This window comes from Corvus hawaiiensis, chromosome 6, assembly GCF_020740725.1.
Source record: "Corvus hawaiiensis isolate bCorHaw1 chromosome 6, bCorHaw1.pri.cur, whole genome shotgun sequence".
NCBI lineage: Eukaryota > Metazoa > Chordata > Aves > Passeriformes > Corvidae > Corvus > Corvus hawaiiensis.
In genome coordinates, this window is record NC_063218.1 from 23382181 (window position 1) to 23405651 (window position 23471).

Consider the following 23471-nt stretch of genomic DNA (forward strand, 5'->3'; position numbering starts at 1 on the left):
TTTACTCAGCAAAATTTATTTCTGAATAAATTTAAGACTGAAAGCAAGGCCACAACACAGAATGATACCCCGAAGTGCTGAACATAGGAGTTGAGGGGTTTGTTTTTGTTAATCTGCTTTAAAAATTCAGTATGAAATATGAACTCTTGAAGTACAGATAGGAATAAAAACCTCTAGGATAGAATTTGCTTCCAATCAATAGCATCCTACAGACAAAGATCCACTGTATAGTACTAAGAAATCACAAGCAAGAGTCAGACAAAGAGCTTAATGTCTTTCACTTTTCTGATCTACATTATACTAGTCCTTCAAGAGTTCCCATTGCCATATTAAATAATCTTTTTTCTATAATAAAGTTAGTATTTTCTTTTTGATCTTCTCTAATGATTCAAATAAGCTAAAGCCATGAATTACAACAATCAGAAAAAGAAAATAATAATAACCAGTATTGCAGATTAGCCTGCATGGACTCAGGAAAAGCCTCCTGAAAGCCTGAATGCTTCTCTTGCTAGTTTGTAGGAGTCAACCAGGGTGAACAGGGACACATCACCGCTAGAAGTTATTACTCTGCCCCTCTTGGCAGGCAGTGAAAAAGTGACTTAAATTTTCATTACCAACATCCTGAACAGCAGATCCAAAATTTCACTGGTCAACATGTTATAACAAGCAATACGCTACAAATTGCTGCCTTGATCCTCTCCAGTTGGCAGTTTTAACACTTTTCTGGCAGAAGCCAGTCAGATCCTGTTGCCTAAAAAGTGGTGGAGACTGCAGATATACGAAGTCTAAAGATAATTTTTCTTACTTGGAGCCACACTGCATCCTTCCCAGTTCACACATCTCTCATTTCCATTTGGATCTTTCTGACTGGTGAGGAGGAAAAGGGATCCAGAGCTCAAGCTATTATTTCACATGTCAGGCCTAAGAGATATGCCAAAAGAATGCAGTAACCATAGGCCTACTTTGTCTCTTCCAAAAAAACCTTCAAAATGATGAAATTTTCACAGAAACAGGAGGAGACAAAGTTTTCAGCACAATGCACCCTATCAACAGATTACAAAGGCATATACGAATAAACTGTTTACTGAGAAACCTTTTTGCTTAAAGAAGGATTGGACAAGGACCATGATAAGATACACGTAAGATCACTACTCCTCTGCCTTAGGATCAGACCAGAATCCTTAAGTTTTGATGTGTCAGACAGGACAAGATGACATTGTATCATAAGCTCAAAGAGGGAACCATTCCACTTGAAAACTGAAAAGGTGCAAAATGTCTCATCTGTAGTGTGCTCTCCTTTGCCTTTTGATCTATTTTTACCCATATGCTCTGTATATGCATATGTAAGCATATGTAAACATATGTATCCATATGTTTATCCAGTTTGAATCCTTCAAGACCCTTGTCAATCCCTAATTCTCCATTTTATTACTTATTGTTCATCCAGCAATACCATCTTTATCCAATAGCTTGCAAATGAAATGTGCTTTTTCTTTCATTACCTGGCTTCCACAGTCACTATATTTTCACTTGCCAAGCCTACCTCAAACACAGATACCCCTGAGGCTTTCAAGATCCATGAAATCTTTAACAGAAGGGAAGAGCTAAGAATTTGCCATGTGGAGAGAAAAAAATCTGCTGTATTCTTTCAGTTATTTTTCTTCCTTCAGCCTTCAGAGATGACTGACTAGATGCTACAACAATATAAATACTCACTGTTAACCTGTTCTCTCCCTAGTGCGTGTTGCATTTTCCTGGCTTTACAACAGAGCTCCCAGGTACATCTGCGATCTAGCACAGGCTAGCATGACTTGGTCTAAGGCAGCTTGCCAGTCTGCCAGTACTACTGGAAACAGTCCAGCTGTCTTGCCTTCCTTAATGCACCAAGATACTGGAATCCAAAAGGCTACCCCAGTATGGGGGAAAAAAAAAAAGAAAAAAGAAAAAAATTACACCATCTTAACCTGCCTCTTAAGAGGCAAAGGAAACCCCAAATCACAAATAAGACACGCACATACAACCACTGTCTGAAGAGTGTAACAATGTACCACTACAAATTCCATGAGGAAATCATGCAACACAAATAGATTTTTCTAGAACCACCTTTCTGTTACCCAGGCCATCTTGCTGACCGAACCCCATACTAAAGCACCTTCATTTTATGTACAGATTTGAATTTGCAGTAACAACTGGCCAGGAGGGAAGAACTGGGGCTAACAGGCTGGGAAGTGTGAAATCTGTGTGTGTACCAAGGCTGATCTGGCCAAAGGCCTGTGACATTCCTTCTTTGCTCTCTGAGCTTACCAGCTTACAGGATATACATATGCATACAGAGCACAAGTGTTCCAGTCTCCAGAAAACGTTCCAGACAAAGACCTGCCAAAGACATTCCTGGGAAACCTGACAAACTTGCAAATTCCTTTGTAGTGTCTCCAGCATATGCATCCATTTAACAACGAAAAAAGAAAACCCAAGTTAGTGCTGCTGCTGTGGATGGCTGAACTCCCCCTCTTCCCTCTCCTGAAAAAGTCAGGCTTTCATTTAGACACTCTCTGCCTCAAAACTTCCAGTGGGAGTGATTTTTACAAGGCACAATCCTGCCAAAAGTTTGATGATCAGGGTGTAATCTTTCCCATAACATGAGACCTAGCTGCTCAGACTGGCCTGTTTAGTGACTATCTGCAGATGTTGCTGCATCATAACAAAACCCTCTGCTTCTATTCCCTGTGGAGCCTCAGAGCAGAAGGAGTTCAACATGAGCACTGCAGAAACTACATTGATATTTTCACTTCCTACAACCTCTGCTGAGACCAACTGGTTATATTACTACTGCTGCTGCTACAAATCAGTAGTAATAAAAGTAATTCCAGCTCCTGTGTGAACAGCTTGAATGAGGAGAAGATTCAGGAGTCCAGAGGTGTGAAAGAAGAAAGAAAAATGCCCCTCAGAGTCGATTGCCTGCTTCTTGCTCCTCTTACTAATTACAGTAAGATGCCTTTTTTCTTTACACTTCCCTTTCTCTCCATCAGTGGAGAGGTAAAAACCAAAGAAACGGTTACATAAAGAAAATAAAACTGACTAAGACTCAGATAAAGTGGGTTGAGTCAAAGCAAGGGATCATCACTGAAAAAAACCAAAACTCCTCAGTGCAGAAAATAGCCTCACCAAATTTCTGTATTTGCTGTACCCTAAATTTAATGCTCTTGTTGTGCCAGGAAAGAGCTGATGCCCACTGGGACCTGTACAGAGCGTTTTGGCAGACTGGTAGTTTGCTCTGTCGAGGGCAAGGCAGGCGAGGGTACCACACTGTGTAACTAAGACAGGTAAACGAGGAGTGGTGTGGCTTCCAATACTGTTGTAGCTGATGTTAAGATGAAGCTCACTATTTTGGGATTCCCGTAGCACACACAGGGTCCCTCTGGAACACTGTAAAATGCTCCGTTCAATTCTTACTCACTCCCTCTCCCTGGTGCTAAGGTTTTGTAAACTCATCTGCTTCTTGCTCATTTCTACCTTCTGTCTAAATGAAAAATGTAGAATAAGACAAGTGCCCCATCCTCCAATGGATCTCCAATGTCAGTATGTTTGCAGGAATCCTGGCTGCTGGATCTTGGGTACTGACTGGCTGCATAGCCGAGAAGGAGGCAGCTCTGTATAGCCCTTGCCTGGGTGGTCTGATGTTATCCCTGTGATTAAACTCCCTGGCTGCAAAAATTGGAGCTATTCCTGATGATAGCTGGGACCTGAAATCTCACACTCTCCCACACACAGAGAGAGAGAGCTTTCACCAGGTTTCCCCTCCTTCTCTTCCTCCTCCTCTTGGTCAAGCTGGCCAATTCAACACATTCTTCAGTTCCCTAGCATTAATAACTATGAAGTACTACAGCCTGCTAGATATCAACTGCAGCCCCCCCTCACCAGACAGTGATAGGGACCTCACACAGATACAACATTGCACAAAGATTTTTACCTTACAGTGTACTTCAGGGAGAAGTAGCATGCTATTCACAAAGAAAAACACTCATATGCATCCAGGATCCAGCCACCTGGCTCTGGATGTACACCCATGCTGTGTATTTTAATGTCCCCCCTACAGAAAGGCCTGCAATGCAAACACATGGAAATATTTTATGCTAAACACACATGAAATAAAGACTTTAGGATTGAAGCCTGGTATGGAACACAACAGAAGGAAAAGTAGTTTGGATTATTTTGGTCAGTCTTCATCCATCTGTCCATCAGGAAAGACCAATGGCTTACAGCAGGTACAGGCAGAAAACCTCTCTTACAGCTGTCCAGAAGTCACAAAGTAGCCAGTAAGATCTCTACATCACAAATCAAAGCAAGAAAGAAAATTAAGTCCCTCTGCAATGAAATGGGCTTACTGAACTGTATCTTCAGGCATCATTCCACAGCTAACCACCAATATACCTGCCTTGTTTCCCCAACAGTACTGTTGCCATTTTAAGCTCATGTGAGGCAGTGGGCAAACTGAACAAGAAAACTTCAGGAAATTGAAAAATTGTATTGTTAACATGCACCGTTAACCGCTACACTACACACATTGACAAAGACATCATCACTTTGTAAAAATAATTAGCAATTATCTGATTGACATAACTAGGGAAATCACCAATTTCAGATACTGAGTTCCTCACAAGTGTCTCAGTAGCCCACTTACTGTAACGAAAATATTTAGCTTGACTACAGTAAAGCAATGTAACAAAGAAAATCTCATAAATATGGAAGCAGCAGCATAGCACATGTTCTTCACTGTAAAAGGTCAGTTCAGATCAACGGCCCAGCAAACTCACTATCCTGTCTGACATATTTCAGAAAATGGAAGAAATTTTAGTTTCCATGCACATAACTGAAACATCTTATTGATAAGGAAAATGAATTTGTTATTTCTGTATGGTAAAACCTAGGGATCTATCGTTTGCAAAATGCTCGTTATTCTCTCTGAGGAAACTATGGCCTATTCATTTTTCAGCCTTAATGGTATCCCATTTCAGGGAGTTTCAGAAGGTAAATATAATCTGTGACAATAACTATTCACTTTTATTATAATTTTTTACTCCAGTATCTTCCTGCTAAACTGAATATCTTCTCATTATTATGAGAAACATGAATCAAGTAAACTTTATTTACCTTGTCTTTCACTGCTCTATGTAATTCCTTCACATTTATCTCCTCCCTAAAAAAATTTAATGTTTTCCTCATTAAAACTGCATTTGCAGTCATTCTTCTGTGAACCCCAGTTATTTTTCCTAAATTCACTTTAGGGATGTCACCCAGAAGTGAAAACAGTTTTGAGGAAGGTTATGTAATTGATGCTTACACTAATATATATATGTCCTATCCTGTTCCTTAAACACACTACTAATTTTTCTTTGCTGACTTTACTGCTTAACTTGGAACAGGTATCTTCACTGAGCTTTCAATGAAATAAAATCCTTTTTTTTCTTGCCTAAAGAAATAAGCTTTAGATTAATCATTCAAGAGGTTAAAATTATTGCTTATCATATAGTCGGTTATTTGTAAACACTGAACTTCATCTGCCAGTGTCTTACCCAATTAATGCAGCTCTTAAATTTCTATTCGTTTTACTCATAATAATCCAAAAAAGAATACAAACATAACGACAAATTACCAGGAAGTAGGCTCGAGTTTAAGTTTACAGCACACACCTAACTTTGCTGTAACTGAACATGGGACTCTCGCAGCCCACATTATACTGAAGGTAACAAGAAATTACCTTATGTGGTAAATATGAGCTGCACAAACATGGATGAACACTATAGACTAGTTAATCTACTGTAAATTCACACCCTATACTACCTTGCAATAACTTTCATTCTTTAAGTAATAAAATGCCTCATTAATGTCCTTAATCTCCTCTTTTCAAACACTTAATTTTACACTGGATCATGTACATTCTGCATTATGCATCTTCAGTTATCCACTTGCTATACAGCAAACTGACTAGTTATTTTTTGTTTGCTTTTTGTCTTTTATCTGTAATAAAACTTTGTTTCTCATCCTACAGAGACCTGTCCATCTTAACAACAGTTGCTGAAAACTTGTCAAAAACTTTTTGAAAGTTGGAATATGAACAAGTTACACTGAATGCTATTTTTCTCAGTTCAAAGAACTCAAATAGATAGGACATAATGTATTACTCATTTTCTTACAGCCATTTGAGATCAGATACCTCCTCATTATCCTACTCAGCCACTGACTTACCAGGTTAATGCTGGACCCTCAAAGACACATCTAATATAGGGATCTCTGTTGCTTGCTCCCAGACATATTGGTAGTTAACTAGAGGCACACCTTTCTATTTTTGGATGCTGCGGAGTACTATAGTTAGATTGCACATGCTGCAAAGATCAGGCAGGGTCTGAAATATATGGTATGGATATATGGTACCTAACTCCCACTGTTGTTATGATCTCAAAATGAGCTCTATTATTAGATCCTATTTAATCACAAAAATATCATAAATCTGTGGTTTTAAGTTAAGAGAATGGAATAAAATTCCTCAGAAGTAAAAACTAACATTCATTGTTAACAGCTATACTAAACAATAAATTTTCTATGTAGAAACTTTGATGTATGCATTCTTTTCTAATGCTGAATGTTTATCATAAAATCATAGAATCTTTTGGGTTGGAAGGGAGCGTAAAGATCACCTAGTTCCAACCCCTACCTGCATGCCCAGGTTCCCGTATGCCAACCTTCCACTAGATGAGGTTGCTCAGAGCCCCATCCAACCCAGCTGTGAACCCTTCCAGGGATGGAGCAGCCACATTTTCTCTGGGCAACCTCTTCCAGTATCTCACAAACCTCACAGTAAAGAACGTGTTTCTAATATCCAATCTAAACCTAGTGTCAGTTCAGTGCCATTACCCCTTGTCTTGTCACTACATGTCCTTGTAAAAAGTCACTCTCCACTTTTCCTGTAGACCCGTTTCAGGTACTGAAAGGCCACAATAAGGTCACCTCTAAGCCTTCTCTTCTCCAGGCTGAATAAACCCAACTCTCTCAGTCTGTCTTCACAGAAGAGGTGCTTCAGCCCTCTGATCATCTTGGTAGCCCTCCCCTGGACTCGCTCCAACAGGTCTCTGTTCTTCCTGTGCTGGGGACCCCAGAGCTGTACACAGCACTGCAGGTGGGGTCTCACCAGAGCAGAACAGAGGAACCCCCTCCCTCACCCTGCTGCCCACGCTGCTTCGGATGCAGCCCAGGATACAATTGGCTCCCTGGGCTGTGAGTGCACATGGCTGGCTCATGTCCAGCCTCTCATCCACCAGCACCCCCAAGTCCTTCTCAGCAGGGCTGCTCTCAATCTGTTCATCCCCAGCCTGTGTTGCTGCTGGGAGTTGTCCTGACCCAGGTGCAGCACCTTGTACTTGGCCTTGTTAAACCTCATGAGATTCCCATGGCCCCACTTCTCAAGCTCGTCCATGTCCCTCTGGACAGCATTCTGCTAAGGGTGCACCTGATGCCACTGTGCCCCAATGAAAACACTGAATAGCACTGGTCCTGACTCAGATCAAATCCTTCATAACATAACTAGAGATTGACATACTCAAGCATGTCCTTCAGGAAACATCGTTCCTAGTCCTACCATTAAAGACAGTTACAGAAATTAACCAAAAAGCTGCTTCTTTTTTAGTCAAAGACAGAATAATACTGCTCCTCTTTGCTCTCTATTCATCCCTCATTCATTCCTGCAATTGTGCAGTAAGGCATTGTACAGTGATGCAAAAGAATTAAGTAATTATTCTTAAGTGGTCTAGATGAATACTTCTATTGTAGATCACTGTGAAGGCACCACTGTTTTCTCCAGGTTGCAAGAATGAAGATGGCCTGATGAAATTTTATACAATATAACGGAAAATGTTTTTCAAAAACACAAATTAATGAAAGGCAAAATGTTCTCTCACATTTTGTGAGACAGTCTGTGAAGACCAAAAACTGAGTACAATGGAACAAATTTGCAGATTAGTAAGGCTTTACCTTCCTACCTCTCCATCTCTCATATACTAAGAATTGTATATCCTATGAGTATCAGTGTGAAGTTCCTATCTGATGTTTCAGGAGTGGAGAGGACTGACAAGACAGAAAGCTGAAGTAATCACAAAAGTCTTGTTTTCTTAAGAGGACAGATTTTAAACATCTTTTTCAAAGTTCATCAGATACTTACACTTAAAAATTTCCCTTTGAACATTAGTATTTTAGCAGGAAATAATAAAATAGTATCAATAGTATCAACAAAATTATATATTTTTAAAAACCCCTCAATAATAAACTAATTTAATACAGAGGCTAGAAAACAAGAGTGTAAAAGAAGAAACATGAAACAGGTGCTTTGGGCATGGGCAGAAAACAGTGAAGAACAGCAGGGATTGGAGAGGGACAGAGGTGGACTCCCAACCAGAATGACAACATCATTCCAAGCTGCTGAGGCTACATTCCTGGGAACCCCAGAAACCCACAGTACTATATGGATACCAGAAGCAATTCTCACAAAAAATGGGAATGGAAAATAAGCTTCTCAGCTGCTTTTGGAAGGAGGTATGTATTCAGAGCACCCCAGCCTCCAAGACGCAGCTTGGCACAACACAGGGAACCAACGCACAAAGACATTCATCTCTCACATAGAAGTTCCTGCCCTTGGGAAAAAAAAATACAAACAAGAAAAACCCCACAAAAATACAGTCTACAGCAATACCAGCATTTTCAAAACTCACTCTTTCATATACCCCCTCCAAATCAGTGGTCCTAATCTTATCATGAAACATAATTAAATCCATATATCAAGTCCTTTTCATACCAGCCAGGTACTTTCCAACAAGGTAGACTAACTCCAAGTTTCTGGAATGGCTTTAAACAATTGTACTATTTTTATTATTAGGTAAGTAATGTTCTCATCTTCATGCCAATTTATTTAAGAATGCTTTCTAAAAAAATACTATCATATTTCGAGTGGTTTAAACAGAGCAGTGAAAAGGAGGAAAGTAACAATTCAGTCTCCTGTCTAGAAATGCAGAGGAAAGTAGTGCCCTGTTTAATTAAGTGACCCTGATACAAGCCCTTTCTCTACTCTTCTCTCAGTTTTCAATCCCTTAATTCTCCTGTCCCAAAGCCACCAAAGTTTCATAACCCAGAATCCTCAAACACTCCCATCTCAAGCCTTTCCCCCTTTCATCTCATACCAATAGTCTTTGACTTCCCAATTCTCCCCAGGTGTTTACTAAATCCTCTCCCATATATTTCTCTGTCTCATCCACCTCTGCCTTCCCTCTCTTAGTTCAGGCCAAATCCAGGTCTGCCCAAATCTATAACCACAAAGCAAGTAGCTTCAACAGTACCTCTTCTTCTGCAAATAACTTTCCAAACTGCCAGCCTGCTCTGCAATTCCTGCACTTCTATTTATTCAATGCCCCAGCTTCAAATCCACATCTATGCCTGGCAGTTCAAACACAGATATCCTGGTTCCAGGTCCCACAACAATAAGCCCAAGCCTTGCTGCCATACTACTATGCTTTTATTGTATGTTGATACCTCTTACTGCCCTTATTGTTATGGCAGCCCTGTCTTCTCACAAAACCCCTGGGTCCTTCTTGCAAGACAAGCTTTAAAATCCAGGCTGGATCAAAAAAATAATCAGAATGACTCTTTAATGACTGACAAAAGAGTAGAATGTGTCCACGTGAAAAAAAAAAAAGCAAAAAAAAAAAAGCATAAGCAGTAACTGCATGCTTTAGTTACGATACATTGGGCTTTGCAGCTACATCCGAACCTTCCAAAACATCAGTGTTTCAAGTGTGCTTAAAACAATGGTCTCGGCTTAGAAATTGCTATGTGCCATAAATTCACTACTGAGGAGTCAGATTGCCTTAAAAACTGCTCTCACCTAAATCCAAGTCTTCATACTAAGCAAGCTTCAGATTCAGATTTCATCTCTCCAAAGGCGTTATTTAAAAAACATGCCCAGAAAAAAAAAAAAAATCAAAGTAGAGAGCAGATGTCTAGAAGTGAAAGGACACAGGCTCAGGAAGGAAACTCATTGTCAGATAGAACTCCAGCTCTAAACTTTTTATTGACTCGTGAGTTCCTTTCTACATGGATCTTTTTCATGACGACAGAAGATGACAAAGACACAACCCAATCCATGCTTCTGTATTTCACTACTGAAGCAAAGCCTGTGCAAACACTGCATAGTTGAATACAAAATATCAGAGAGTCAGAAAATCTGCAGTGTCTGCTAGGAGCTGTCTTTTGTTTGCTTGTTGCAAAGAAGGGAATCAGAACCATCATTCTCCACTATGCAATTCCCACCTCTTCTGTGGGAAAGTATCTTGGAAGAACCCAGAAGCAAAAAGCAATGCAGACACATTTACTACAGCCAACAAATTTCCAGGCCACCCATGCACTTCATAGCCACTATCAAACTTGAGTACACCTACACAGATTGACTGACTGGTGACTAAACAGGTTTCAGCTGCCATCAGAGTATGCTCCTTTGTCACCCAACACAGCTGCTCTCATGAAGCAGCACTGCCCTTCCCATGCAGATCTTAGTGAATTCCTCTCTGAATTCCCCCTCCTATACTTCCTAATTTATCTAGGAGTAACTAGCCATGGTAGGAATTCAGGAGTTTAAAAATCATTTAATAGCTACACAAATGACTGCAAGAAGACACATTGGGTTCTCTAGACAGACCTAAGAAACCACAGGAGTTGAAGCAAAATGGGTAATGTATAATTTTAGGGGAAAAGTCTATTAACTTATTTTTCAGAGTTCTTTTCTGGAAAGACTGAAATGAAATAGATACATTTCAATTTTTTTCCCAAGTACTTGTTTAGATACTAACTTTTATCCAAGGAGGCAGTTTCCACCACATATTTAGCTTTCAACGAATCAGCCTTTCCTAAATGAAAATGTTTCACTATCAAAGTTTTTGAACAGTTTTACTGACAATGTTTAACTTAAAACCAGATGAGAACCAGACTGACAGCTCTGAGTATTACTGGACAAGCAAACAAGAACAAATTGCCTAAACATGATCTGGCCTTATGCAAGACCAGGCCTCAGCAGCACTAGAATAGTCAGTGCTCACATTCTCTCCTGAGTCCATCAACAAGAAGGGACTTTGCTTTGGTGATATATCCTTTAAAAATGACCTATCTGCAAAGAAAAATCTATTCAGCTTCCTAAAGTTATAGATGTACCCCACATTTTGAAATAAATGTATCACCGATTGCGTAACCAGATATTCAAAATTCGAACATACAACAATAAAATTGAAAGAAGCAGAGCGAAGCAAATACCAGCAGCTGTTGCAACTATTACAAATGCCTCAGAAAACTTAGCAAAACATAACCATTAAAATGGTAATTCCAAAGTAAAAGAATCAAAGCAAAGACATTCAAATTGTTTGTCTCCAGCAAGTAAAGAGAAAAAATTATTGTCCAAGGCAAAGTGCCTATACTGGAAAATCTCCAGTTGGCGGCTTAATTAACTGAGAAGCGTTCAACTTGAACACCTTTGATGAGCACAACTATAGCATATTATAAAGCAAAAAAATTGTTTATGTGTAGCCATTTAGGGCATAATTCAACAAGAAATATGAAACTGAGTGGAATTCTACCACAACTCAATGTACGTTTCATATATATCACCATGTTTGACAAAAGGATTATCATTCCCCATGCAAGTAAGGACTTCATTGTGTCTTTACAATGTTATTGGAATACAGAATTTACATCAGAACCCATTCTGCAGACTTTCATGCTCAGCACTGTGATGACACACTGGAGGAATGAAGCAGCAAATTGCATGGAAGCACAAATCTGAGAAGACCTGGGTTTATTGTCTAGTGAGACAAAGCATGGATTCCATTTTTTTTTTGAAGATATTTTCTAATCCTCTGCTTTTTCTCCTATAAAATGACTTCAAGACATTCTTGTCATCTCACAGAAAATCAAAATTTTGGTGACTGTAAACACTTTAAAACAACAGGACAGAAGCTAATTTTCATGAGATTTACTCCTTACAGCATTATCTCGGCCCAGCCCAGTGCTGACACAGAAGCCTGTAACAAACTTCTCCCTTGCACAGGGACCCTACTTTAGTGCTTACATACCTGCTGTGTAAGCAGACTGATGTGGCTTGCTGGGGAATACGGGCAGGATGCTTGCTTTTCCACCGACTGCTGCAGTTCTGCTGCTACCACACTGGGGCCATGACGTTTGCCCTGGGAAGAAGCATGTTCTGCATCTTTGTGCATCCTGGCTGGGCCCACGCACTGCCCACTCGAACTACGATGGCACAGACCTACCAAACAAACATTTCAATGTGCTTAATGAACATACGGTATGTCAGACTCTCAGCCTGCTGATCACAGACACAAAAAGCAGGTAAGATACCAAGAAGAATACAGAATACACCAATTCTGCATGGGTATTGCCCATATGAACAATTAGCAATTCCAAACCCATATTCTCTTTATTACAATGTATCTAATGGCACCCAATTCCAGAGACATTGGCAGTTGTTACCCAAGTTAAATCTGTAATGTTTTTTCTTAAAAACAAACTGATCTCTTTAAGTAAGCTACTCATTTGAGAAGTAAGATGTATTTTAATGCTAGAGGGGTTGTCAAAATATATATATAGCAACCCTAGTAAACATGTGCTGACCCTGACACATAACCTAGAACAAATACATACCATCATTCAAAATACAAAAAAATAAGTATTATCAGGACCACAGCTGTTAGCCTGTGTGTAGTTCCCAAAAGTTTCCTAATAGATTACAGTCTGCATGCAATGCCTACAGTTTCTTCTACCCTTCAGATTCTTTACACTCTAAAGCTGCATTGCTCAACTGTGTTCTACCACAGCACAATAGATGAGAGGTCTCTAAACCTTGTTTTTAGGATACCCTTGGACATGGCAGTGCTGAAACATCCTAGAGAACGAGATACTGTAATGATTCACTCAGATCCATCTTTTCTGGAGGTCTTGACACACTAAGTATTCAACACTTACGAAGTTTCATTACAAGATTTCTATGCTTGATAGACAACCAAAGAACTAAGACAGCACACAGACTGAGACAGGACTTCTGCTAATGAAAACAACATTAAACCCACTAAAGATAGATGAGATCAGTAACATAATGAAGAAAATATACAATACTTAATTTCACAGCTCTTTTTGAACAAGTTCAAAGGCTGAGTTCAAAGCACAAGGCTGAGGGGAGACCTTATCACTGTAACTTACCAGAAAAGAGGTTTTTGTGAGGCAGGGGTCGGCCTCTTCTCCCAAATAACAAACAACAGGACAAGAGGAAATGGCCTCAAGCTGCAGCAGGGCAGTTTTAGATTGAATATGAGGAAAAATTTCTTCACCAAAAGGGTTGTCAAGCACTGGAACAGGCTGTCCAGAAAGTGGTTGAGTCACCATCCATGAAGATATTTAAAAGACATATAAATGCGGCTCTTAGGGACCTAATTTAGTGCTGGACTTGGTAGTGTTAATTGTTGGACTTGATGATCTGAAAGGTCTTTTCAAACCCAAATGATTCTATGATTGCCTGTTCATCTGGTCAATAAAAGGGCATCTGGCTAACAAGGGCTGCATCCTGCACTCCCGCTTTCTGTGAGAAATTTAGCACCATCCAACAAGACGCAATTCTAGAAAAGTAAAATTCCTACCTACTCTACAACAGAAATTACACAATCTCTGTACTGAACTAACAGGTTGTTATGAATCCCAGAACACTCACCAACTTTTCCAGAGGATGGTCGGGACAATCTTTGGCTATAGATCTGAGCAGCTCTCTGAAAAGATGAGATTGGGCCAAGGGTGTAGCTACCCGAACGAAAACGATGTAACCCTGCAAGGCTACAAGTCTCAGTGGACACTGGGTTTGTGAGGACAGAAGAGCTGTCAGGAGCTGTGCTCTGCAAAGAGGGTAGTGGGGGTGGGGACTGAATCAGTCTGGGACCGGCAGGAGGAGCTGGCAATGAAGGGTGACCAGCCACCTTTGAATTTTCAGAGGCTGCAGGCTGAGATGGCATCCAAGAACTGGTACTTCTCTGGAATGTGGCACCAGGCGTAGAGGAAGGAGCACTAGGAGGGCTGCACCGACGTAATTTCCCTTCGGCATTTACAGAGAAGGTGAGTCCTTCTGGAACTACACAAAGATAATGAACATACTGTGTGAGGAAAAAGCTGCTTTTTAGGTCCTTTGATAATACCAACACACCAAATGCCTGTATTCAGACACACTGAAGCCAAAATGACCTCATCTACCAGCAGAGACAAGAAGAGGCTCTACATGATAAATACCCTCTTTCAAAGCCTGCCATATCTAGACCTTACCCCCCCACCCCACGGGAGGGGCAGCTAACTCTTTCCTACTGCCTACTCTACAGCATCTTCTCTCGTGTTTAAAAGTAAAAATTGGGCATTTGGATCTCTCAATTTGAACCCAAAGGTTTCAACCTTTGTTTAAAACAGTATTAAAAGCAGTATATGCATTCAATATTTTTTTATTGATGATTATTTAAGTCAGTTCACTTACAGCTTGATTTAGCTTCTTTGGGTTTACAGCCTTTTAGTGCTCCTTCTGCAGGCAACTCTGCAACTGAACCTTTGGGATGATCACCTTTTATTTTTTTCATCATCTCAGGATGCTCTATAACAAAATCAAGGAGTTAAGAAGTCAAACATTGCAAATTGTGGTATCACTAGAACAAAACTGCAGAATTTACCCTTGCTATAATTGACTTTCTTGCTAATATTTCCTGTAGACCACGCAACTTCATTGATGACAACTGTGCTCTCGTGCAGTAGCATGGACTACTGGATATATAGGGCTGGCACACTCTTCCTTCCATGGAATGCCTAATTAAGCTCAAATATACAGTCTCTGGCCTCCAATGGATACACACACTGTAGGCAGCAAAATGTAATTGATTTCTTTCATCCCTTACTTTGATTTCAGGATTCTCTGTTCATTTCAATTCTTACTGCCTTCAGTTTGCACATTCTCATTTCAGTCACGAACTACCATATCTAGTTCCTTATAAATGCCAGTCTAGGTTCAACCCATTTCACTTCAGGCAAAGAAAGTAGGAGTGAAGTTACTCTGGTCTTCACATAAGACTGAGTAAAAAAAAGAAAAAAAAAAAATTATACGCAACCTCAAGAAACCTGAGTAACATTGTGGAGGGGTTGTTCTCTTTTCATAGACTTAAGTTAAACTAGGTTTGTCTGGGCAACATCATCTCAGAACTGCCTGCAAAACTTACCACCTTGGGGCTGTTTCTCTGACTGGTGACTGCTGTTGCTGTGTTTTGTGCTTGTGGATTTTGTTCCTAGGAAGACACTTGCTGATTTGTTTTGGTGTGTGTAAAATGTCAGTACTTCCTCCAGGTCACTTTCACTGCAATAGGGAGAGAAGAATGGATGTAAAGACACTAAGCTTTTCTGCATTCATGTAACAATCAAAGACAAGAAACAATAAGGAAACTGAAGAGGGCAGTGGGGAAAAAAAAGGTTACACTAGACAAGCTAATGATTTGCTCAGTTCTACAGGGTAAGAGCAGAAGGAAGGCAACATGCCCTGGTTAAACCTGAGACTCCCACTAAAATACCACATTCTTATGCAACAGAAAATTCAAGGCATTCAGGAGCCTTCCCAGGATAAATAAAGAGCAAGTGAATACTCCAAACACATCTTGGGGAGATTAGCTGAACATGAGAGATTCCCTTCACAGCTAAATTTGTGAATCTTCTCCAGGTGCTCTTTAGAATAAGCAGCTATTTTCTCATGAGAGAACTCAGCTCAGCCTCTGTTTTATAGTCACCATTAGTAGTTTCTATTCAGCAGCAGAGGGAGAAGAGAAAAGAAGGCAAAAGCTTGTTAATTAGCCAAAACTGTGCTACAACCAGAACAGTCAAAATTTTGGTGAAACTCACAAAACTTGCATATGTTTCCCATTTTCTTTACAATGACAAAGTGGAACAGCCCCAATATCCTAAACATCTATTGGTCCCAAAACAGTATCAGTTACTTGGCCATTCTTATTAGAGCTTGTGCAAGCTGTAATTCCAGTTGTTTGGTATCTAACGTGCTTTCCTTTTGCTTTATCATGTTGCCTCAGCATCAGTGAGTGGCTGTATGGCATGGCAAACACCACAGTAAGTAGTACAGTGCCAGCAATGCTACAAGGAAATGTTAACACAGGAGCAGAGATTAGCAGCAGTTAGAATCTTTCAAAACATCCTGTGCATATCACAATTGTAATTAGTATTAGCTAGCCTAAGATTTGGTAAAAGCCATGTCTAAAGCTGATACACTGAAGTTTGCAGCATGCCCTGAAGACCCAAACTTCACTTTTTCTCCCAGAATACAATGAAGAGGAAATATAAGAATGAGAAGTTGCTGGTGGAAAGGTGGTTTAAGCTTTTAAATTAATTTACCAGTATGTATGTGCTTTTACAATGCACTGAGGACGTTTAGAATCAATGGTCATAGCATATGTATAACTAAACACAATGACATCCACGTGATATCAAAGTTAGAGAGTCGAGACAATCTCAATTAAGAAGCAATATTTATTACCCATTTTCTCCACTGTTGCATTCACTGTACTGCAGAATGAATACTCAAAGTGGAAATCTATCCCCTTTGCTTGGCTCCAAATTACTTGCTCACTGCTTTAAGCTTGAGGCACAAGGCCAAGTGTCAGACATCAGAGTTTCAAACATACCTGATACTTCATAAGAAGCAGAAAGATCATCACTAGAAATTGTCTGATTGTTGGCAAACCATTCTATATCACTCAGTCAAACAATCCAGCAAAAATCTCCAGCCCCAGCCTAGACTGCATCAGGCCATGATGGCATGGTAGCCAATAACGTGAAAATAGAAGAATTTGCAGTTCTGTTCCATACAGCTATCTCTTAACATTTCTGGCAAAAAGGAAAATGACCTGCCTAGGACAGAACAGGCATTTTAGTGGCCAGAACAGTCAGAGAACCAAAAGCATGCCATGGTCCCATGTAATATGTATTTCTAGCAAGAGCCATAGATCCTATGGTGTATGGTAGTCAGACATCTTTATCTGAAGATTTTTCTGCAATCCTGTAAAGCTGTTGCAGTAATGACTCCATCAATTATTTTAGTAGAAGGCAAAATACTTCCTTTCATAAGTATGTATCAAGACAGACAGTGAAACCACCTGAACTTAGTTAGGATGCCTCAGCTACAATCCATTTCTAATCATTCACTGTAAGTGCTATCCAAACTGAGAAAAAGAAAGAACAGTTTAATAAGCGGTCATGAAAAAGAAGAAGTGACCATCAATCCTCACAGAAAAAAGAAGATGGGCATTAAAAAGGCAGGTAAGCTTTGTCCTGATATTGACAGGGGTTCTTCCCCATATAGGCATGTCACTCCACTCTCCAAAGAATGGAGTCAAGAGGAATTGCTTTTTGTGCTCAAGAATCAGAGACTTTAACTGTGGTTCACTGACTAATTTCAGACCTCTCCATAGTCAGATAGTTATAATACCATTGTTTTTCATACAATGCTACAGGCCCTAAGGAATACTTAACTATTTTCAAAATATGTTTCTTACCAGACTCTTTTAAGTTTAAAGCAGATAAAGCACAGTGACAGGAAATGCTGTTTTTTCATTGTGAAAGTAACTGCTTGAACTGCTTTAGCAGGTCAAATAAGAGGCCTAACTCCCTTCCTCACTCATCTCAGAAAATCCAGACCTGGAAAATTCCTGAAGAGAGGCAGCAAGCATGAGATTTGTTTCTGAGAGCAGAAACTTGAGTCAGACCTATAACAACTGTTCAACCACAGCAGCTCAAGATCATCTGAGCAGCAGCTCTAGTTTCATTCTCCTTCTGAAGTACTGCCTTATTTGCTCCAGCATCACAGGAAAGGAGACCGTTAACTCACCAGCAGCAGTTTGAAATTTATACAGGCCAGGGCAACCACTGCTGTCCTTTGGGAAGTTACTTAATGGTCAAAACATCTATTGTATGTTCTCTATGCACCAGATGCTGATGTTACAAGTGTTTGGCTGCTGGCAGAAAGACAAGAGAAGACAAGCTCTCTGTCCCTCAGCAGGAACAGGTCCTACAGTCAATAAAGGTATCTAGAGGCCTTAGATCAATCAAATCATCTTTAGAACAATGCCATCACCTTCAAGGCTGAGAGATTGTTTATCAAAGGGAATAAAATCTACTCCTACCTTGCTGTGGCAATGAAGTTCTGAAAACTTTCAGGATTCACTCCTTCCTCCTCCTCTTCCTGTTTCTTTTTTGATTGTTTCTGGACCATCTGCTCTGTTTCCTGTTAATAAGCAGTATCAGTAAGTGTCTCTATGTTCCATGGCATAGCTACAGCTCCCAGAATACAAAAATCATGGGATCTAAGAAAAGAAAAACATCGCTATGTGCAACAACATGAATAAATATGGAGAGCCCCAGAGACAGCATCCTAAGCATACACTAAACTCTTCATTCCTCCACCTGACACAATTGATTTGCTGGGAAAAGGTCAAGTCTTCAAAAATGTGTGCTGTTCCTTCAACTACACTCTTTGCTGGAACATAAGGAAGTATGGAAGGGAAAAAAAATTAAAATCATTCTTAATAGATATTAGGTCCCCTTCTGTCACAGAGTTCCTCCAAACAGCTTTTATTTGCGCATTTGTCCCAGAAGCAGACAGACAGAAGAAAGGAGGAAAAAAATATAAAATTAATCTTAAAGAAACTGAAGGATGTCTGTGGAAAATCAACAGATTTTCTAGTATAAACTAGTAGTTCTCTTGAGCTTCTCAAGCAGCAAATTGCTGAGGCTTATACACATACCAAAACCACACTGCTTCAGCAAAAACTAAGAAAGTAAAATAGTACCGCCTGTGGCAAACATGTTTATACACTGAAATATACTGGAATAAATGGTAAGCCTTTGTGTGTGAAAATCTGAGCAAGTTTTCAGATATAAATGATCTATTTTACACCAGTAGAACTGGTTGGCACTAGAGGTTGGATTGATACAAACTTTTTTGTTCATTAAAAAAACCTTCAGGCCTATCTGCAATACCCGTACCAGCTTAAAAGCTTTATCTGACCAGACTTGACCTCCACATCATTTCTTCCTGCTGGTAGCCTGAGCATTCCCAGGACAAAGGGGTCAGATACATCTTTTGAAACATAATTCAAGACAGAGAAGAAAAAGCCAGTTTGGGACATCTTTCCCCTTTACTACTTAAGTAAACGTCTGGATAATACGTGATCTCTTTTACTTAATTTTCTGGAGCTGTATTCTCCTCTTCTGTGTCATTATAGATGATATATAAAGCTAGTAGCAGTCCCTATTAAATCTGAAGTTACAAGTCAATGAAAGAAGTCTATACGTTGGAATCAGAAATCAAAAAAACCTCACAGCCTAACAGTCTCTCAAGGGCTTAAACACGTAGACCCCGAAACCTCAAGTGATATGTTCTCACTTGTTTTAACTGAGAAAATATGTTTATGCACTGATTTATTACCAGTTACACAGCTTTATTTTGTGAATTTACTCAAGCGTTAGCAGAAAATCCTAATGTTTGAATACAATTTGAGTGGAAATTATATCCAAAGCAGCTGCATTCTTCACTCACCACAGAACCACCCAAGTGTTTTGTGGTTACTCCTAACACAGTAATTCAGCAAGCATTAGGCATACAAGGCACTCCCTGGAACAGATTTGGTTCAATACCAACCTTGCTTAGACAGATCAGGTTACCAGATGTCAGTTCTGACAAGGTAATGTAAGTGAGCATCCTCTCCTAAAGAGTAGAAGCTTGGAGGCCTCTATGCAGCAGCCTCTGAAAGCTAAATTTCAATTACCCTTGTTCTAGCACTAAAGAAATGCTAGCGGGCAAAGGAAAGGGGAAGCTGTCCTTGCCAAATAAGTAAATAGAAGATTAGGTTGAAACCACTATGCTAAGAACACTACCTTCTACATCTAAAGATGTGAAAATTATTTAAATTAGGACCTACATCTCCTTAACACTGAGCATGCAGAGTACCTTACTACAGATATGTAGCAATGCCTCAGTATACCAAGCAAATAGTAAAATACATATTTCATGCTATTCTGTATAAAAATAACTTCAAAAAAGCACCATAAAAAGAAGAAGTGGGAACAGGCATTACAAAGCACTAGAATCAAAGACAAGGCAAAGCAAAAGAAAACTGCCAGTTAAATTCCACTTCATTTCAGCACTTCTTTTTATGCACATAATTACTGGCCTGCATATATTATGTAATAATGTTGTTGCCTATCTGACAATTTCAACAAAGTACCATTATTGGATGTACAGCTGCAAGCAGACCATATAAATAACAGAACAGTACCTTTGAAACAGCCTGCTTGAGATACTTTGTAAGAGGAAAAGAGAAACCAAAAGAAGAATCAAAAAAAGAATTAGTCACCTTGTTATAACAGATGATGAACTCGCCCAGCTGGCGAGCCAGGATACGACGACGATCGGTTAGTCCTAAATGACGGCTGGGGATCAGCAGCCTCAAGGACTGACGAAGGTTGCTGGCAGCTCGCTTCAGAAAGCGGATGACAAGCTCCTGCAAGCAAGAGAGATAGAGTTAACAACGCACTATCTGCAAGATGTGGGGAGAAGAGAATAGAGATACTACAGCAGCTAAGGACTGGCAGGAACTAAACATATTGTCCTGAGAAAACAAGCTGAAACTGGCAGGCAAAAGCATTCTGCAATATGCACTTTTAATACAGCCCTATAAATCCAATGTGGAGGAGAAAAAACATTGGTGCATCTTGCCTGACATGGGTCAGAATTTTGAACACTTGAGAAGTGTTTGTCTCAAAAGCATGGCAGAAAAAGGAAAAAAATAACCAATCAGCAAAAAGCAGCGACACAGAATAACCTGTAAAATCCAGTATCTTAGGAGAATGATCCCAAAAACCTACCTGCAATGTGTTAAAGAAGGCCTGTGATAAAGTGCACTGACATAAAACTCTTTTAGCACTACCACAGGAAAGGGGATCCTGGTCAGATATCTCCACTACAGTGGGCAACCCCATTTCAGCATTTTCCATATATATACTTGCCTCAGGTTACAATGTAAGATGTAACCAAAAGTATGTATTCTATCACCATCTGTTAAAACCAGGTGGGGCAGTGTTCTTTATCTCTTCCACAACACATCCCTGATAACTCCCTCTGGGGGGTATCTTCTGTTAATGGGCCATCCACCCTCACTGCATGACTCATAAAATTACATCATCCCATTGTGAGATGCTCCACCCAGAGGGAGGAACCAAGCATTCCTGCCTGGGTATAATCTGAGGTTTGGGACACCACACTCAGCCCTTACCTACTGGGTTCCCAGAGGAGAAGAGCTACATAACCACTACTGGGCCTTAGAGGAAGACCAGACCCTTCTACAGGATCACCCCTTCAAGAGAACCACATCTATCACTTCAGGAGGACTGCAGCCACCACCTAATCGGACTGGTACCGCCACCCTGCCAGACAGGGTGTCAGGCTGTACTCTGACTGTCAGTGCTTCTGTATTACTGCATTTATTTTTAATTTTCCTATTAAATTGTAGTTCTGATTTCAAGTCTCTCACTGGTTTGCTTTCAAACTAGTACAATACTATTGCCATACCCTCTTCACAGCAATAGACGACTACATCTACAGCCATATAATTCCAGTCCCTCACCATGTCTGTTTGACCTCTGGTGGAGGAAACATATGGCAAAGCAGATCCTAAGGCAAGATACATCCTGTGAGTATTTCGAACCCTTTCTGTGTCTCACCTCTGGATTTGCTTTTGCTTAGGAGCTCTGCTAATGCATAAATGAGAAGCCTCACAGCCAAACTATTGGATTTCACAGCTCGCCTCTCACTGCCATTACTCCAGGCTGGTTTGATCTGTTATTTTAAACATTATTCTTCACAGTACAGCAGACAAAGTGACTCTCAAAAAGCCCGTTTTAATTTCCACTTGGAAAGAGCAGAGGTAACATTTTCCACTGAGCTGAATGATTATTCTTGACACACAATTTTATCTCTGAACTGCATTGGCTGTTTCCCTGCAACACGCACTCAGTGAGAATATATCCAGAAAGCTCAAGAGTCTACTGTACAAAGATCTTTTAGGAAAGTTTATTAAGAGATCTGGGCTTGCTGAGCTTTTTAAAATGCATGCATATCAAACACAGGACTTTAAAATACTGCCTAGAAAAATCCATCACTTTTACTTTCTCTTCTCAGTGGCTTTTACTTTAATTTCCTCTATCTAGAATGCAAGTAAGATTCATAAATGCAGATGTCTGGATATATTACAACAGTACATAAGAGAAAAAGCTTAACTGGGTACCAGTTCTGTTTGAGTAAATGAATGCTTTGCTTAATGCAGCAGAAACCAGATCCTGACAAATAATCTTAAAGAATCTTCTAGAGAAGAATTCAAGAGCAGGTAAGCTCAGAAATCAGTGAAGGAGAACTAACAAGAGATGTGAGCAGCTTGAATGTCAACAACACTCTAGTCATTAAGAGCTGTCTGTCTATGCTCTGAGGTCAGTCAGCAGTCCTACCTCACCTGTATATTAAAAATGCAGCACTAGTAGCTAGACAAAGAAGAGCAACCATCATCTCAGTTGGACTTCTGTACTTGCAAGGAGGGGAACTGACCTCAAAACTCTCAAGGTAGATTTCAACTCGACTTCTCAGTCTGGCCAACATGAAGCTTCTTACCATTTGCTCACCCTCTTTGGCAGCCCAGGCAGGATTCTGGATCTGTTGGCCAGCATCCTTCATCAGTCGGAGTTGAACATGCTGTAGATAGGCAGAGAAAGCTGTACGAGCTTGTACTTTGCTGTGGACAAAAAGAATCAATCAGCTATCTTTAGAATAGGAATGGGAAGAGTTACAGCAGTCAGGCACAGCTTATGAACCAAAGCACAGTCAGCAAGGACTTCCTAAGCACACTAATGTTGAAGCTCAAAGACAGGAGGACCTCTTCACCCCACCAGCATTTTCAAGCAGACCTTCAGTTCTGAAGATGGGGTAGGTATTGCAGGAGGTACAAAAGATAGTAGACACTCTCTAACATAATTTCTAAAAATGGAATGTTCTTCCTGCCTTTTACAGCCTTAGTTACTCCCTCTAAAAGCCAGTAACATAGACATCAGCAAAACTGTGTAATTTTAAAATAAATTCAAGGCTCTACAGGGCCTCTGTTTTCACAAACATTTTGAACACCACAACAACAGACCATAAAATAAACAAAGGGCTTGGTACTAGTGCCAGAGTTATAACAAAGGCCCTGTAATTCCCATTGGAAATGAAAGAATTAAATCTGTGAAAGTGAGCTCTTTCCCTGCTGGCTCAG

General features: G+C 40.0%; 1 protein-coding gene across 11 annotated transcripts in view; it reads right to left on the reverse strand.

Annotated features, from left to right (window-relative positions):
- Positions 1 to 23471, reverse strand: part of TTLL5 (tubulin tyrosine ligase like 5) — a 127114-nt gene that overhangs the window by 55771 nt on the left and 47872 nt on the right. For 9 of the 11 annotated variants that reach the window (XM_048308154.1, XM_048308151.1, XM_048308152.1 and 6 more), the window contains 7 exons: positions 22772 to 22955; positions 20529 to 20675; positions 18297 to 18397; positions 15336 to 15469; positions 14606 to 14719; positions 13805 to 14215; positions 12159 to 12349 (listed from right to left, as the gene is read on the reverse strand). In XM_048308154.1, the coding sequence (XP_048164111.1) occupies positions 12159 to 12349; positions 13805 to 14215; positions 14606 to 14719; positions 15336 to 15469; positions 18297 to 18397; positions 20529 to 20675; positions 22772 to 22955 (1282 nt within the window). The remainder of the gene's footprint in view (positions 1 to 12158; positions 12350 to 13804; positions 14216 to 14605; positions 14720 to 15335; positions 15470 to 18296; positions 18398 to 20528; positions 20676 to 22771; positions 22956 to 23471) is intronic. The other 2 variants (XM_048308153.1, XM_048308160.1) reach the window with 2 other exon arrangements.